Source organism: Trametes versicolor (genome assembly GCF_000271585.1).
Source record: "Trametes versicolor FP-101664 SS1 unplaced genomic scaffold TRAVEscaffold_5, whole genome shotgun sequence".
In the NCBI taxonomy this organism is placed as follows: Eukaryota; Fungi; Basidiomycota; class Agaricomycetes; order Polyporales; family Polyporaceae; genus Trametes; species Trametes versicolor.
The window spans coordinates 2066370-2079493 of NW_007360325.1; the positions used below are offsets into that span (position 1 = coordinate 2066370).

Sequence of the window (13124 nt, forward strand, 5' to 3'; positions counted from 1 at the left end):
CGCACCTCCTTCGTTCTCTACGCTCACCACACGAGGTGCTCTTGGACGTTCTTGTCTCTATCTTGATCTGTGCTACACTGGAATGGTAATCATGGATCAACAAAACGGCGAAAACGATGTTGTCATGCGTGTCTGGGCCCTCCTTTCTGAGATGTCAGAATCGCTCAGCGCAAACCGGACAACTTCGGTCAATATTCACGGCCTTGCTGACGGCGTTAAGGTCGGTGATTACACAGGAGCTCTGCCTTATAGAAAAGCTAAGTTATATACAGGCTCAAGCGATCCATTCACAAACAGGCTTTGTGTTGCGTCGGTGAGTGCAGTATTAGGAGGGCGACATTCCACGAGCTTGACGGTACGTCAGATTCAACTTAGACAAGTCAAAAGGTACGATTCAAAGGCATGTAGCTGAAACCCACGCTCATATCGCGTAATGGTAGAGGTCTATGAAGCCGAGCTAGAACGCATGAATGCCGCCATGTCCGCAGAGAACCAGACCCTGCTGAACGATAACCGACAACTCAGCACACTCATCCGCGAGTACGAGCAGACCTTGGAGAAGGCGATGGAGAAATTCCGTGCACATGCTGTGCGTCGTTTATGGTCTTGTTCTTCACCGCGCTGAACAAAGGCTCCCGCAGCATGAAGTGCAACAACGCGAACTCGCGCTCATGCGCCAGTACGAAAAGGTCATCATCGAACGCGAGACCGAAGCAGTCAAGGCGTCGCTCGTCGTGAACAACGCGCGCTCAGAAAGCCTCGTACGCGTCAGTCGCCTTTTACGCACCGTGCTCCGCAAGATGGGCGGGGAGGATATCCAAGCGTACGAAGCTTATGCGCAGGCGCGCGCACGAGCTGCCAGAGCTTCGCAGTCGAGGGAAGCTTCGGGTTCCATGGCCGCCGGATCCTCTTCGGATCCACAGCAGGAAGACAAGGGGAAGCAGCGCGAGGAAGATGCCCAGGATGATGAACTCCTCCCAGTCTCAGACATAGATCGCCTCTTGAGCGAGGAGGAGGATTCGGAGAGGCGCGTCGCCGCAGCGGAATGGTCCCTTGAGCGCGAAGTCGAATTGGCTCGCCTAGAGCGGGAGAACGAAGAGCTCCGTGCACTCGTCAACGGGCTGCTCCCACCTAACGCGCCTACAACTCGCCCTGGAACAATCGCACCGCCGGGAGTAATCCCGCCCCCGCATATACCCCCACCACATATACCCCCGCCCCAAGAAGCCTCGCCGCCCCAAGGAGATCAATTCGGTGGCTCTGAGGATCAAACACCAGACCAGCAGTCGGAAGAGCCATCACCACCTCGTATTCAGCAACGGTCTGTGGGCCCATATGGGACCTACAAGGCTCCGTCACCACCACGCGCTGAATGATATCTTTCAACGATGTGAGTCTAGCCTATGTGGTGGTATACTCTTCTCACTCAGCGACATGTTGACAGCATCGTAGTTATACCGTCCCAGCTAGTCGTGAAGACATGTATATATTGGTATAGGATGCATCAAGTTCTTGACTCGACGAACCCCCACTCTGTGATATCCTCTTATGCATGGGTTGCCAACCGTTCACTATCGAGCTGAGTGATTGACAATTCCCACCTAGCGTCTTGTTCTTCACGAGCATTTTAAGCACCGAGGATTGATGATGATTGTAAACAGCGACGGACCCGCTTGCGGGGAGGTGATATTGATACACTAGTAGGTATAGGGTGCGTGAAAGTTCTTGACATCGACGTGACGAAGGCGAGCAAATGCAAGGCGGCGACGGAACGAGCACGGTAAACAAGATACAGAGAACATTAACTTACACCCAGACGGCACGGACGCGCGTAAACCAAGAAGACATGTACAGAGGGGGGTCAGGCAGGTCAGGGTATCCTTGGCGCAATCAGCCACGCCGTATGTCACCATGCAGCTCTAGCGTGGGTCGAGACTTCGTGGGCCAGGGGCCGAGCGCCGCATGCTACGAGGCAGAGGGCTCGCCCCAGACGCTCTTCACGGTCTCGCACTTCACCTCGGCGACGTACATCCGCAGCCACTGCACCATCTCCTTGCTGATCTGGTGACAGCGCGTGAGGTCCATCGACTCGAGGCGGACGGGGCGGCCGACGGCCAGGGACGAGGACGACACAGCGGGCGCAGAGGGCTGGTGCGCGAGGATATACGCGGTCGCCGCGAAGGCGGATGCGGAGGAAGACGATGACGACGAGGCCACGGGGCGCTGGCTTGAAGCAGAGGCGCTCGACATGGACACGACGGGTCGCGAGGCTGGGGCCGGATCGTGCTGCGCGGCCTGGCGAGGGAATGCACGCGAGTGCGGGGGCAGCCGGGACTCGACGATCGAGCGCAGCGTCTCCCAATCGATGGACGTACAGCCCTCGAGCGAGAGCGTTGCGAGCTTCGGGCAAACCCACGTCTGCGAGACGGGAGGCGTGGCGAAATTCTGCGGATGGACACACGCTCGTCAGTCATCCCAACTCCGCTCCGTGCTTCGCGAGCGGCACTCACCCGCATCAGGTTCGGCGTCACGTCCTCGACGTCGACGAGCTCCAGCGAATTCAGTGCAGGAAGCCGCGGCAGGAGCCGCGCAAAGCGCAGTTCGTTGAGGAAGCACGACTCGATCCGCAGGTGGCGTAGGGGGAGCACGGTCAGGGACTGCTTCCTTAGGGACTCGAGGATCGGCGAGACGTTGTCGAGATAGCACAGTTCGATCCGTTCGAGCGCCGGGAAGGACAGCAGGCTGAACATGGTGCGCGTGCGCAGGTTGCCGGAGTAGTAGAACGAGGCTCTGCGCAGGCGTGGAAGGTGGATCGTCCTCGTGTCCGATACGCGTGCCAAAGCGTAGTCGTCCTGCTCAGTGGACGAATCCGAGATGAGCGGGGCGCAGCTCTCCGGGTCCACGTCGGACATATTCCGCAGAACCAGCTCTTCGAGCAGTGGACACGACCGCAGCGTCTTCAGGATGACATCGGCGGACGGTGAGAACCCGTTCCAGTACCCGCCCAGCTTCAGCACACGCAGATTGCTGAGTAATGAGAGGTCCCAGTTGAAGTTGAAGGACGTGAACGAGGTCGACCGGAGACGCGGCATGTGGCGCTCGAAAAGCGGGAGCGGTGGCGTCGAGTAGTGGTCCTCTTGCATCGAGTGCGCGACCCGAATTGATAGCACCTCCAGCAGTGGTGCCTGCTCCTTGCATCGAGTGAGTGCAATGTGAGCCTGTGGTCGACTGGGTACGGTGAGGTGGAACGTCTTCCAGCGCCATATTGCAGGTTGGATGAGGTCCATCGCCGTTATGATGTTCTCCGTAGAGACCGTACCATGTTCCATGCGCGGGCTGAAATCGAGGCTAATGTAGAGCGGGGCCGTCTTCGAGCGGTCGAGCTTGAGGAGAGCGCGGTCAACAGAACGGTGCGTACCCATTGCGATCCGCGTCCAGAGCATCGGGGTGTGGATCGCCACCTCCCGCCAGTACTGGCAGACGAGCATAAGGTTTGACAGCGTAATGGAGTCCTCCTCTTCCCCGTCTAGCACAGCAATCGTGAAGATGGACGAGAGCAGGTCATTCGGCACACGCTGGACGGGGGACTGCAGACGAACCGCTTGCTCTAGCCGCGCCTCCAGCCGGTCCCTCTCGCTGAGCAGCGTCGCCATCTTCGACTCCAGCGAGTGCAGCGCCTCGCGCAGGTGCGGTATCGACAGATTCGCCGCAGATCTTCGTGGGCTCGCTGGCCACGGCGCGCGCGGGAGAGGTGGGGGCATCGCGCTAGACGCGGATGGGCGGGAGAAGGGAAGGGTGGTCTTGTCCGAGTACCCGGCGGCGCTTGCGAGGGTCGGGGTGTCGCACATGTCGTATGGTGGCGGCTCGGAGTACTCGGACGTCCAGGACATCGTCGTCGGCGCGCGCGCCAGGGGGGACTCAAGCGCCGCGTACGCCATCGCAGAGGGGTGAAGCTTGGGGGTGGGGTGGAGGAGGGGGGTGCGCTGCATAATATACCGTCTGGCACGCGCCGGAAGCTACCCGAACGCGCCTGGGCTGCAGTCGCGCGGCGGAAGCGTCAGCGGCGTGCGATCCCGAAGACAATCGGTCGGTTTCCAATACTCGTTGCGTCGAACACGGTGCTGTAGCCGGATGCGCGAGACACAAAGCAGAGAAGGGAGGCAGGGGGCGCGGGCGCTGCTCTGCGGGCACCGGCGCGTGTCAGCGCTGGCTCGGACAAGGCTGCCCAACGGAGTTTGGGACGCTCGGGCGGTACACACACCTCGTCGGGGCCACTAGGGCGGGCTCAGGCGCACTAGCGAGAATCAGGCGGGCGACGGCGGGCGGGGTGGAGGGCAGACGGCTCAAAAGACGCAGCGCGCGATCTGACATTGATAAAGCGTTTTCTGGCCCGAAAGGATGATGGACGAGGCACGAGGCGGGCTGCATGTCTGCTCGAGCGGTACGAAGAGTTGTGGGTGACCTGCAACGTGGGACGTCGAATAGCAGCCTCAGACACGAGGGAGGGAACGAGGCCGCGACGCGAGGCGGATGCCCGCGCTCAAACGCTCGCTTCGCCCCTCACACGGTTCACTTTCTCCTGCCCCCCTCCTTATTCCCCTTATCGCCTCTCCCGGTTCCCCCACCATCAGAAGCGAGGCCGCTGCGACGAATGGGCTTCATTGCACTCTATCCGGCCATACATCTTTCTCCCCGACAAATCATCCTCGAGGCCCGCCGCGCAATATCCCGTCCCACGCCTATCCACCCACAATTAACTCTATCTGGATTCGGCCGTCGTCTATTCAGGGCACTCGCGCTCTAAGGCGTCCGCCCGTTTGTTGTCTTCTTGTCTGTAGAGGAAGAACTGGTACAGAACCTGCGAGGAGTCATATATCAGCACGATCCCACGAGGTTTCAGCCGACAACAACGCTTACGAAGAGATCCAGGAAAACAGTCAATGCGCTTCCTGCCGTATGTCGCCCAGCAAAAGGTGTCCGATCAGTCGTGTTGTTGAACTATACCCGGGAGATACACGCACCGGCAATCCACGGCGCGTTGGCCGCAAGATGTTTTATGTTCAACGAGGCCGCGAGGATAGACAGGAAGTACGTGGTGTTGCCCGAGATGGAGTATACGAATAGGAAGGGCGACAGCCCTTCGCACCTCGTGTCCAAGTTCTTGACTGTCCGACGAAGATTTTGAGTCCCTGTGCCCTGACGCGCTATGAACGCCACGCACCTATCTGCGGCACCCGCGCTCCGACTGTTTCCGCAAAGGTCAGCGTCGAGCATCTCCGTTCAGCGCGCGCACTTACGGAAGAGGGCTGCACTAATCCACCCCAGGACCTGGCTGCGCCATTCGATGACTTCTTCGGGCTTCGAACGAGGGCTGTCCCTGTGGACGTGCTTATCCACGGCCCAGGCGGCCACGCCCACGGCGAAGACGAACAGGAGGGCGCTTGCAAATTTGAGGGTGTCCTTCGACATTGACCTCCTCGCAGGGACCTCGGAGCCCGTACCCCCCGGTAGGAGCGGACTTGCCTCCCCGTACAGGGCAGCCGTCTCCGGCTCATCGGAAAGTAGCAGCCTCGCGGTGCGGCGCGCCTTCTTCCACCGGTAGTAGTAGATTTGTGTGAGTAGGATCACGTCGCAGACGGAGTACTGCGTGGCCAATGGAAAAAACTTCAGTCATCTCGTATGACGTACCGGGACACCAGAAATGCCTCACATAGCTCCCGAGGATAACGATGGTAGGGATCAGGTTAGCCATGACGGCCCCGGTCAAGTTGCATATGTCGCCGATCAGCCATACGGTTACAAAGCTGACGCTGAGCCCCTCGCCCGACTGCTTTCTGTAGTTCTCGAGAATCTGCGGAGAGTAGACCACCAGCCTGGGGGATCCGCATCAGCCTTCAGATTAGATCCTCGTTGATGTCCGAAACTCACCAGCACGCAATAGAAACCCATCCCAGCTACAGCAGTATCCGAGCCATTCGTTAAGTCAGCACTTGTCTTGGAGGCCTTCTTCCGTGGATGCGTACAAAGTTACTGAGCTCCTGATTACCCTCGTTGAACATCCTCAGAAGGCAAGCCAGTCAAGCCTAAGACTAGTAGAACGTTGTTCTTCCCGCAAGTTTAAACAATCAGCAAGTTCCGTCGAACTTGTTTGCAGGGAGTTGAAGGTGTTCAGATCCAAAGAGCTGTTCGCCGAAGATTTTCGCTCTTTCTCTTGCTTCTTCAACCTGCGTTCCCACGCCTCTTCTTGAAGTTCCTGCGAGCTTGCAGAAGACTATCATATGTCCCACTAATATGATAGTGGCGGATATCGACTTTCTTTTCTATTGGCGTCGAGGGTCGAGCCCGATGATAGGCAATATAACGCCAACGTCAAGGGGAATATTGGTCGACCGTCGTATGTAGGTACTAACCTGGCCGGAGAAGGGGGCGGCGGTCGCAGTGGTGGTGGGCCTACTAAGCGAAGATTCTTCATTCTTAAGACGGTAAAATGCCCGCAAGAATCATACGACATGTGAACATTGCCGCAGAAAGTTAGAGGAAGCCTATAGCTGGGCGACAATGAGGAGACCATGATAAAGGTATGGCGGCCTGACACTAGCAGAAAATTCAAAGGGTGTGCGGGGGTAAGCAAGCACTCATGGCACGTGGCGTACGACCCGGCGAATGCCGAGCGAAGCCGTCACGGCTCGGCCAGTCGTCAGTGCTCAAACTCGTCCTCCGCGCCCTTGCCATAATTCGCGGCTCGACGTCTGCTCTCTCGCTATCACTATGAACCCTCAGGACGCTTGGAAAAGACTCTCGCAGCAGCTGCAGCGCGCCAGCTCCAGTGGAGGCGGTGGAGGTCGGCTGCCCGTCAAGGGTTTCTTCACGGGCACGGGTTTGCTTCTAGCACTCGTCGGCGGTGGTGTTGCTTTGAACGCCAGTCTGTTCAACGGTGCGCCTGCTTTCACTTGAATATGTGAACGCGAGTGTCTGAAGGGTTTGTGCGCGTGAAGTTGACGGTGGTCACCGTGCCATCAAGTACACCAGGTAAGTAATGTATCAGTCCTCGTCTCGTTCCTCTTCTGAAGCGGACGACCTGCTCCATAGGCTCAATGGCGTGAAAGAAGAAGTCTACCCTGAAGGAACCCATCTCATGGTATGCAAGCAGCATGCGCTTGTAACTTCCGTGTTCTGATGTCCTCTTAGGTTCCCTGGTTCGAGACCCCCATCGTCTACGACATTCGTGCGAAGCCGCGCAGCATTGCATCGTTGACCGGCACCAAGGGTACGTGAGATATCTTCAGCTACGCGACGTGATGCACGGCTCAGCTTCTGCCTGTCGCACACGATAGATTTGCAAATGGTCAACATTACGTGCCGTGTACTGTCAAGGCCCAATATCCCCGCTCTGCCTACCATTTACCGGGAGCTGGGAACTGACTATGATGAGCGTGTGCTGCCATCCATCGTCAACGAGGTCCTGAAGAGCGTAGTCGCGCAATTCAACGCGAGCCAAATCATCACTCAGCGTGAACAGGTGGGTAGTGCTTATGCATGGCCGTTCTCCGATCCGGTGCACTTACATGCTGGACCCCTCTTCCGTGCCGACTTGATATAGGTTTCAAGACTGGTCCGCGAGAACCTGACGCGCCGCGCGCTGCGTTTCAACATCGTTCTCGATGACGTCTCGATCACCCACGTCGCCTTCTCGCCTGAGTTCACACATGCCGTCGAGGCGAAGCAGGTACGTGCTCGGTCTAGGCCACTTACGCGGAATCCCACCTCACGTCTCCGCAGGTTGCGCAACAAACTGCCTTCCGTGCAGCCTTCCTGGTCGACCAAGCAATCCAGGAGAAGCAGGTGCGTGGTGGCGTCCTTGTCATGCGGCCTGAGCACGCCTTGATCGCTGCACACCCCGCAGTCTATTATCGTTCGGGCCCAGGGTGAGGCGCGAAGTGCGGAGCTCATTGGCGAAGCTGTTCGTCAGAACAAGGGCTTCCTGCAGCTCCGGAGGCTGGAGGCGGCCCGGGACATCGCCACACTATTGGCTGCATCGGACAACCGTGTGATGCTGGACTCGCAGAGTCTTCTGTTGAACGGTACGAAGCATGTCGTAATGTTCGTGCGTGCACGTTCTGACCTTATCCACAGTGACGGAGGATGCGGCTGACCTGCTCAATTTTGGCAAAAAGTAATACGGTCCCCGTGTATCGTTTCGCATGTGCGCGCTGTCGATTCCATTCCTGTTCCTTGGCCTGCTTAGCTTCTCACCCGCGTGCATACCCCATGACGTGCTACATGGGAAAGACCGCATTATGCGCACCTGCTCTAGACCAAGACGCCGCTATCGCCGAGTGTTGCGGATCTCATCTTGCGCACACTCGCAGCTCGCGATCGAGGTAGGTCCGCGAGTCGCGAGCTGTGGCTTTGTGCGGCGTAACACGAGCACGTGACTTTCACTTTCGAGGACGCGTCGTGAATTCCCTGGACGCGTTTCTCTTTCCGCCCACATCATCCTCACGGTCTACGGCCATCGTACACTTTCCCATATGCTGCGACACAAAAGCACATCCCGCGCGTCGTCTTACCTTGCCGAAGATGCTGAAGAGGGTATCACTGAACGTGTCGAAGATCCCAGTGACTCTGAGGACACGCAGCCGCGCAAGAAAGTGAGATGGGATGGAAACGTTGACACTCCAGACGAAGAGGAGACGGAAGAATCGTCAACCACTAATGTGGTTGAGAAGGTGAGCAACGACCAGTATCAAAACTTCGAACCAGGCTCAGCGGTCTCGTAGATCTGCCTGGCGGCCTCTTGTCAATCGTATGTGCGTTTTGATTAAACCTCTGCGTAGTGATGTCGACCTATGATGCAGTGGGCGTGTTGCATGCGCATACTATGACCCAGTGAGACGCACGGTGTTCATCTTCGAGGATACGCCAGAAAATCAGCACTTCGACTTGACTAAAACATGTAAGCACCATGTCTGCGAGCGAAGCTGGGCTTGACGCTGACGCGCATATATGCAGTCCTTGAGCAAACATGCCCTGACGTTGTCCTTACGAGCTCAAAAGCAGACGACAACTTCATGGATGTATGCCGAGATCATAGTGAAGCGTCCGCATTTCATCAACAAGGCGCATATACTCACTTCAAAGTGCAGTGGATGGCTCGGGAGGCACCTTCCAAGTGCGCCCTCAAAAGGACTTCCTCCCGCTCAAGGGCCGCGACCGCCTGCTCTCTCTTCGTCTTCTCTCGGAACTACCCATCATGCAAGGTAGCGAGAGCGACAACCTGTCCGAACTCGGCTCAGCGTCGGAGCCGCGGAACGCGTACGACTTTATGCGTCGACGCAGGGAGATTGGAGGAGATCCGACCCTGCAGAAATGGAATGCTTCTGTTCGGCTGGCGAACTTCGCCTCGGTGGAGAGCTCTCCGTTGTGTGTACGTGGATATACAACTGCATTACGTACCTGCGGAAACCGAATGGCCCTTTTACAGCTCGGGTCCATCGGGGCCCTATTGGACTACCTCGCTCGTACACGCGCTGTTGCTGAGCTCGACGACGAAGGGGTTGGCGGGCTGGAAGTGCTCAACATCGAACTTTTGCCCCTCCTCGACGTCATGCAGATCAACGCGGACGCCCTCTTTTCCCTGCAGATATTCGAGGACGAAAACCACGCCTCCATCCACTCGGACAAGACCAAGGAGGGGCTGTCGCTTTTCGGCATACTCAACAACACGAAGACTACGCTCGGCCGGGCCCTCATGCGCGAGTGGTTCCTTCGTCCTTCTATGTCCTTAGCTATCATCAACGCTCGTCATGATGCCGTGGAGTGCTTCACACGCGCTGATAATATCATCACGGCAACGGCCATGCATGGGCATATACAAGGCACGAAAAACGTACCAAGGATCATCACCACTATGCGATCAGGCAAAGCAAAGGTGTCGGATTGGCAAAGCATTGTCAAGGTATGTATATCTCCGTACCTTCTAGACTACTCGCATTAATATCCATCTAGTTCGCCTTTCATGCGCTGTTGCTACGAGACTCGTGTGCGGAACTCAACTACGCTGGTGGCGTCGATATAGTCCGCAAGGTAAGACTGTCTATCCCCCTCTGCGTCGCATCGAAATAAGCATTTTGCTCTAGTTGCTTGAAGTGCTAGATGTGGCCAGTTTTAGGGAGCTTGGGAATACTGTGAATGAGACGGTATGTGAAAGTGTGCTCTATACCTGCGAGGTTTGCCCATCCTACTATCCGCAGATTGACTGGGAAGAGAGCACGAATGCCGCGCGCGTTTGCGTTCGACCCCATATCGACGAGGAGCTTGACAACCTCAAGCATATATACCACGGGATCGACGCAGTACTTGTGCGTGTAGCGAGGAGTATTTGTTTGTGTAGTCTCCGTCTGAACGACGCAACGAACTACAGTCCAAAGTTGCGACACAAATTTCCGCAACGGTTCCTCTGGATTACGCTTCGTCGCTGAACGTGGTGTACTTTCCGCAGCTCGGTGAGTAGATGTTCGCTCCGACTTATAGCGTCGCTTATGACCTCGTTGAAGGGTTCCTGGTCTGCGTGCCTATGCAGGACGAATGGCGGGGCGATGCGGGGATCACAGTACTTGACGGATGGAGCTTTCAGGTATACAGATTGCACATATCTCTTAGTCCGCGCTGACACGATGATAGTTCTGCTCGGAGTAAGTTGGACTGTCCGTTGGTGGGAGGTTCATGACCTATACCCATAAACAGTTCGCACGTCTACTTCAAGTCGCAAGAAATGCAAGGTACGTCTTATGAGTGTTTCGGTGGCCTTTCAAAAGCTCAAGGCGCACTAGACATGGATATGCACATCGGTGACCTGCATCCAGCCATCGTAGGCAAGCTCGCGTGCAGCCCGCCGTGAGGATGACTTCGTTATTAAACACCTTCACAGATCGTGAGATAGAGATCGTGCAAGCCTTACAGGAGAAGGTTTTGGCGTACACTTCACATATCGCTCGTGCCTGCGATATTTGCGCAGAGCTTGACTGCCTCCTGTCCTTTGCCGCGGCATCGCGCGACCAAGACTATCGTAGGCCACAAATGACAGACCAAAACGTGATAGACATCAAACAAGGCCGGTGAGTAGATCCCGCTACCTAGAACCGTTCGTTTGCGCTTATGCATGTTTGCATTAGACATCCCCTTCAAGAGCTCGTAGTTGATACATTTGTGCCGAATGACGCATTTCTCTTAGGCGGCTCAGGCATAGGCGTCGAGACCGAAGTCCACGTTGAAGAAAACAATAGTGAAGAACTACACGAAGACAGGCACTGTTTGAAGAACAGCATCATAGTATGCACTGGCGCGAATGCCTGTGGCAAGGTGACATTTATTAGAAATCTTTCGTTGTTCCCGGTTGACATTTGATGCATTAGAGCATATACTTGAAGCAGGTCCGTACACACCGCTTCTCCAACCGTGACGCGCATATATATTGACGTCTCGCAGATTGCACTGATACAATACATGGCCCAGGTGAGTGCTATGGGTTCACGCCAAAATTCCACGGTAATAAATCGTCGTCCATAGATTGGATGGTCAAAGAATTCGTTCACTGCGCCTCTACATGTGCTGACACTTGAGCTAGCTTTATTCCCGCGGAGTCCGCGACTTTGGGTGTCGTCGATAAAAGTGAATCATCTCTGCTCCGTGGTCGGAATATGGCGTTTACTGACATTCATGGAGTCTTCACGCGGATCCAGACACGCGAGTCTGTCTCCAAAGTATGCACTCATGCGTTGGATTGTCTACACAACATTCAATTTTGCCATCCTAGGTCCAGTCTGCCTTCATGATCGACTTGAACCAGGTCTCGCTTTCTCTGCGCAACTGCACAGCACGCTCCCTGATCATACTCGACGAGTTTGGCAAGGGTACTCTTCCTGCAGGCTCGTGCTTATGTTCGTTTACTAACATTTAGCTTGCTGACGTCTCCTCTGGCTCTCTGTCTTTCTGTTCGTGGTCTGCCGGGCTCTGCACACATCTAGACGGCTCTGGGCTTTTCTGTGGGGTCTTGAAATATCTACTGGAAAGCGGCACCTCCTGTCCGAAGGTCATCGCTACGACGCACTTTCACGAGATCTTTCATAACGACCTTCTGAACCCGCACAAGCTGCCTATCACCTTCCTACACATGCAGGTCCTGCTCGCGTCCTCGGGTACCAACGCTGGTGTACTCGGGGAACATACACTGGAGGGCAGCGATGACGAGGATGCGACGCGACTTGCCCCCAGCGACAAGATCACCTACCTATACAAGTGAGCATTTTATCGCCATCCTGAATCACCGCAGAACGCCATAATGTTTCTTCCAGAGTAGCGAATGGGTACTCGCTCCATTCTCATGCCATCACTTGCGCGGAGATCTTCGGCGTACCTCGGCGAGTGATTGCCCGAGCCAGATACGCAAGGTCAGCCGACGCTTTCTTCGCATCTGGTACATTAGTTGATAAGTTATAAAGCGAACTCCTCGCGAAACACGAGCTTTGCCAGCTTCTGGACGAGGCCATGTCGGACACCGAACGCCATGAGCTCGAGGAGGCGGAGGAAGTTTGTCGCAAGTTCCTGGCGTGGGATCTCTCGAGGGAGCGAGACGGCGAGTGCAAAACGTCTTTGAGAGACGAGTTGGTGGAGGTTCTTGGACGATGTGATTGAGAACCTCGGCCGGCATGTGGAATACTCCAGATCAGTCTTTCTGAGCCCTAGCACTGTAGTGACAGGTGCACGCGGCGATGTATGTCATCTCAGTCGAACCGGAGTACCGTATCATTTCATCGAGACTAACGGTCGCAAATGCTGCGATAGCTATTTTGAGTGAGCTACTAGTCCACGCCGTTTGGAATAACACAACGGCACAACTACGTATCACGATGACACCAAACAGCAAAGTCCCTGGATTATACGAGTGTACAGTGGCAGTGTACGAGGAGGCGAACTATGGTATCGTCCGATAGAGGCTAGGTGAAAAACGCGGCACACAACGTGCCAGTACGACGATCGTCCGTATGCGTATGTCCGTAGCAAGTCCGAGAGTGTCCAAAGCGACGTCACTGTCCAGTATCTGTCGCGAACGGCATGCAGACTGC

The 13124-nt window shown here is 56.0% G+C and overlaps 5 protein-coding genes across 5 annotated transcripts; 3 read left to right on the top strand and 2 right to left on the bottom strand.

Moving 5' to 3' along the window:
- Positions 1–82: 82 nt before the first annotated feature.
- Positions 83–1376, top strand: TRAVEDRAFT_36985 (uncharacterized protein; the record flags this gene model as incomplete). The annotated part of the gene is made up of 5 exons (XM_008039109.1): positions 83–220; positions 273–313; positions 365–387; positions 441–589; positions 642–1376. The coding sequence occupies 5 exons, from the start codon at positions 83–85 to the stop codon at positions 1374–1376; spliced, it is 1086 nt and encodes a 361-aa protein (XP_008037300.1).
- A 604-nt stretch (positions 1377–1980) lies between these two features.
- Positions 1981–3701, bottom strand: TRAVEDRAFT_97912 (uncharacterized protein; the record flags this gene model as incomplete). Its single annotated transcript, XM_008039749.1, has 2 exons — positions 1981–2445; positions 2511–3701. Coding segments are annotated over 2 exons (1656 nt in total), but the record flags the coding sequence as incomplete, so codon positions are not given.
- A 971-nt stretch (positions 3702–4672) lies between these two features.
- On the bottom strand, positions 4673–6100 carry TRAVEDRAFT_64600 (PQ-loop-domain-containing protein). Its single transcript, XM_008039750.1, has 8 exons — positions 6024–6100; positions 5929–5954; positions 5711–5873; positions 5298–5643; positions 5222–5245; positions 5022–5165; positions 4918–4949; positions 4673–4858 (listed from the first exon to the last, which is right to left on the bottom strand). Exons 1-8 carry the CDS (start codon positions 6057–6059, stop codon positions 4781–4783), a joined length of 849 nt encoding a protein of 282 aa, XP_008037941.1. The 5' UTR covers positions 6060–6100; the 3' UTR covers positions 4673–4780.
- A 618-nt stretch (positions 6101–6718) lies between these two features.
- On the top strand, positions 6719–8239 carry TRAVEDRAFT_167189 (uncharacterized protein). The gene is made up of 9 exons (XM_008039751.1): positions 6719–6934; positions 6996–7029; positions 7090–7138; positions 7189–7267; positions 7335–7519; positions 7601–7726; positions 7780–7842; positions 7904–8081; positions 8134–8239. The coding sequence occupies exons 1-9, from the start codon at positions 6769–6771 to the stop codon at positions 8175–8177; spliced, it is 924 nt and encodes a 307-aa protein (XP_008037942.1). The 5' UTR covers positions 6719–6768; the 3' UTR covers positions 8178–8239.
- Positions 8240–8531: 292 nt separating this feature from the next.
- Positions 8532–12693, top strand: TRAVEDRAFT_36990 (MutS family protein MSH5; the record flags this gene model as incomplete). The annotated part of the gene is made up of 22 exons (XM_008039110.1): positions 8532–8729; positions 8781–8806; positions 8859–8956; positions 9013–9093; positions 9147–9427; positions 9485–9958; positions 10009–10086; positions 10140–10199; positions 10254–10361; positions 10424–10505; positions 10557–10636; positions 10766–10781; positions 10833–10874; positions 10931–11117; positions 11175–11361; positions 11488–11518; positions 11623–11670; positions 11725–11762; positions 11816–11927; positions 12027–12297; positions 12354–12449; positions 12501–12693. 22 exons carry the CDS (start codon positions 8532–8534, stop codon positions 12691–12693), a joined length of 2787 nt encoding a protein of 928 aa, XP_008037301.1.
- Between the last annotated feature and the right edge of the window lie 431 nt (positions 12694–13124).

What these genes read in the sequence shown, in the direction of transcription:
- TRAVEDRAFT_64600 (XM_008039750.1), bottom strand. Translation starts at nt 6,059, where the DNA reads ATGTTCAACGAGGGTAATCAGGAGCTCAGTAACTTT. An exon ending in TCGTTATCCTCGGGAGCTAT is followed by an intron (nt 5,644 to 5,710) that starts GTGAGGCATTTC and finishes TTGGCCACGCAG; the next exon opens with TACTCCGTCTGCGACGTGAT. An exon ending in CAACGCGCCGTGGATTGCCG is followed by an intron (nt 4,950 to 5,021) that starts GTGCGTGTATCT and finishes GACATACGGCAG; the next exon opens with GAAGCGCATTGACTGTTTTC.
- TRAVEDRAFT_167189 (XM_008039751.1), top strand. Translation starts at nt 6,769, where the DNA reads ATGAACCCTCAGGACGCTTGGAAAAGACTCTCGCAGCAGCTGCAGCGC. An exon ending in GAACGCCAGTCTGTTCAACG is followed by an intron (nt 6,935 to 6,995) that starts GTGCGCCTGCTT and finishes GTGCGCGTGAAG; the next exon opens with TTGACGGTGGTCACCGTGCC. An exon ending in TCATCACTCAGCGTGAACAG is followed by an intron (nt 7,520 to 7,600) that starts GTGGGTAGTGCT and finishes GACTTGATATAG; the next exon opens with GTTTCAAGACTGGTCCGCGA.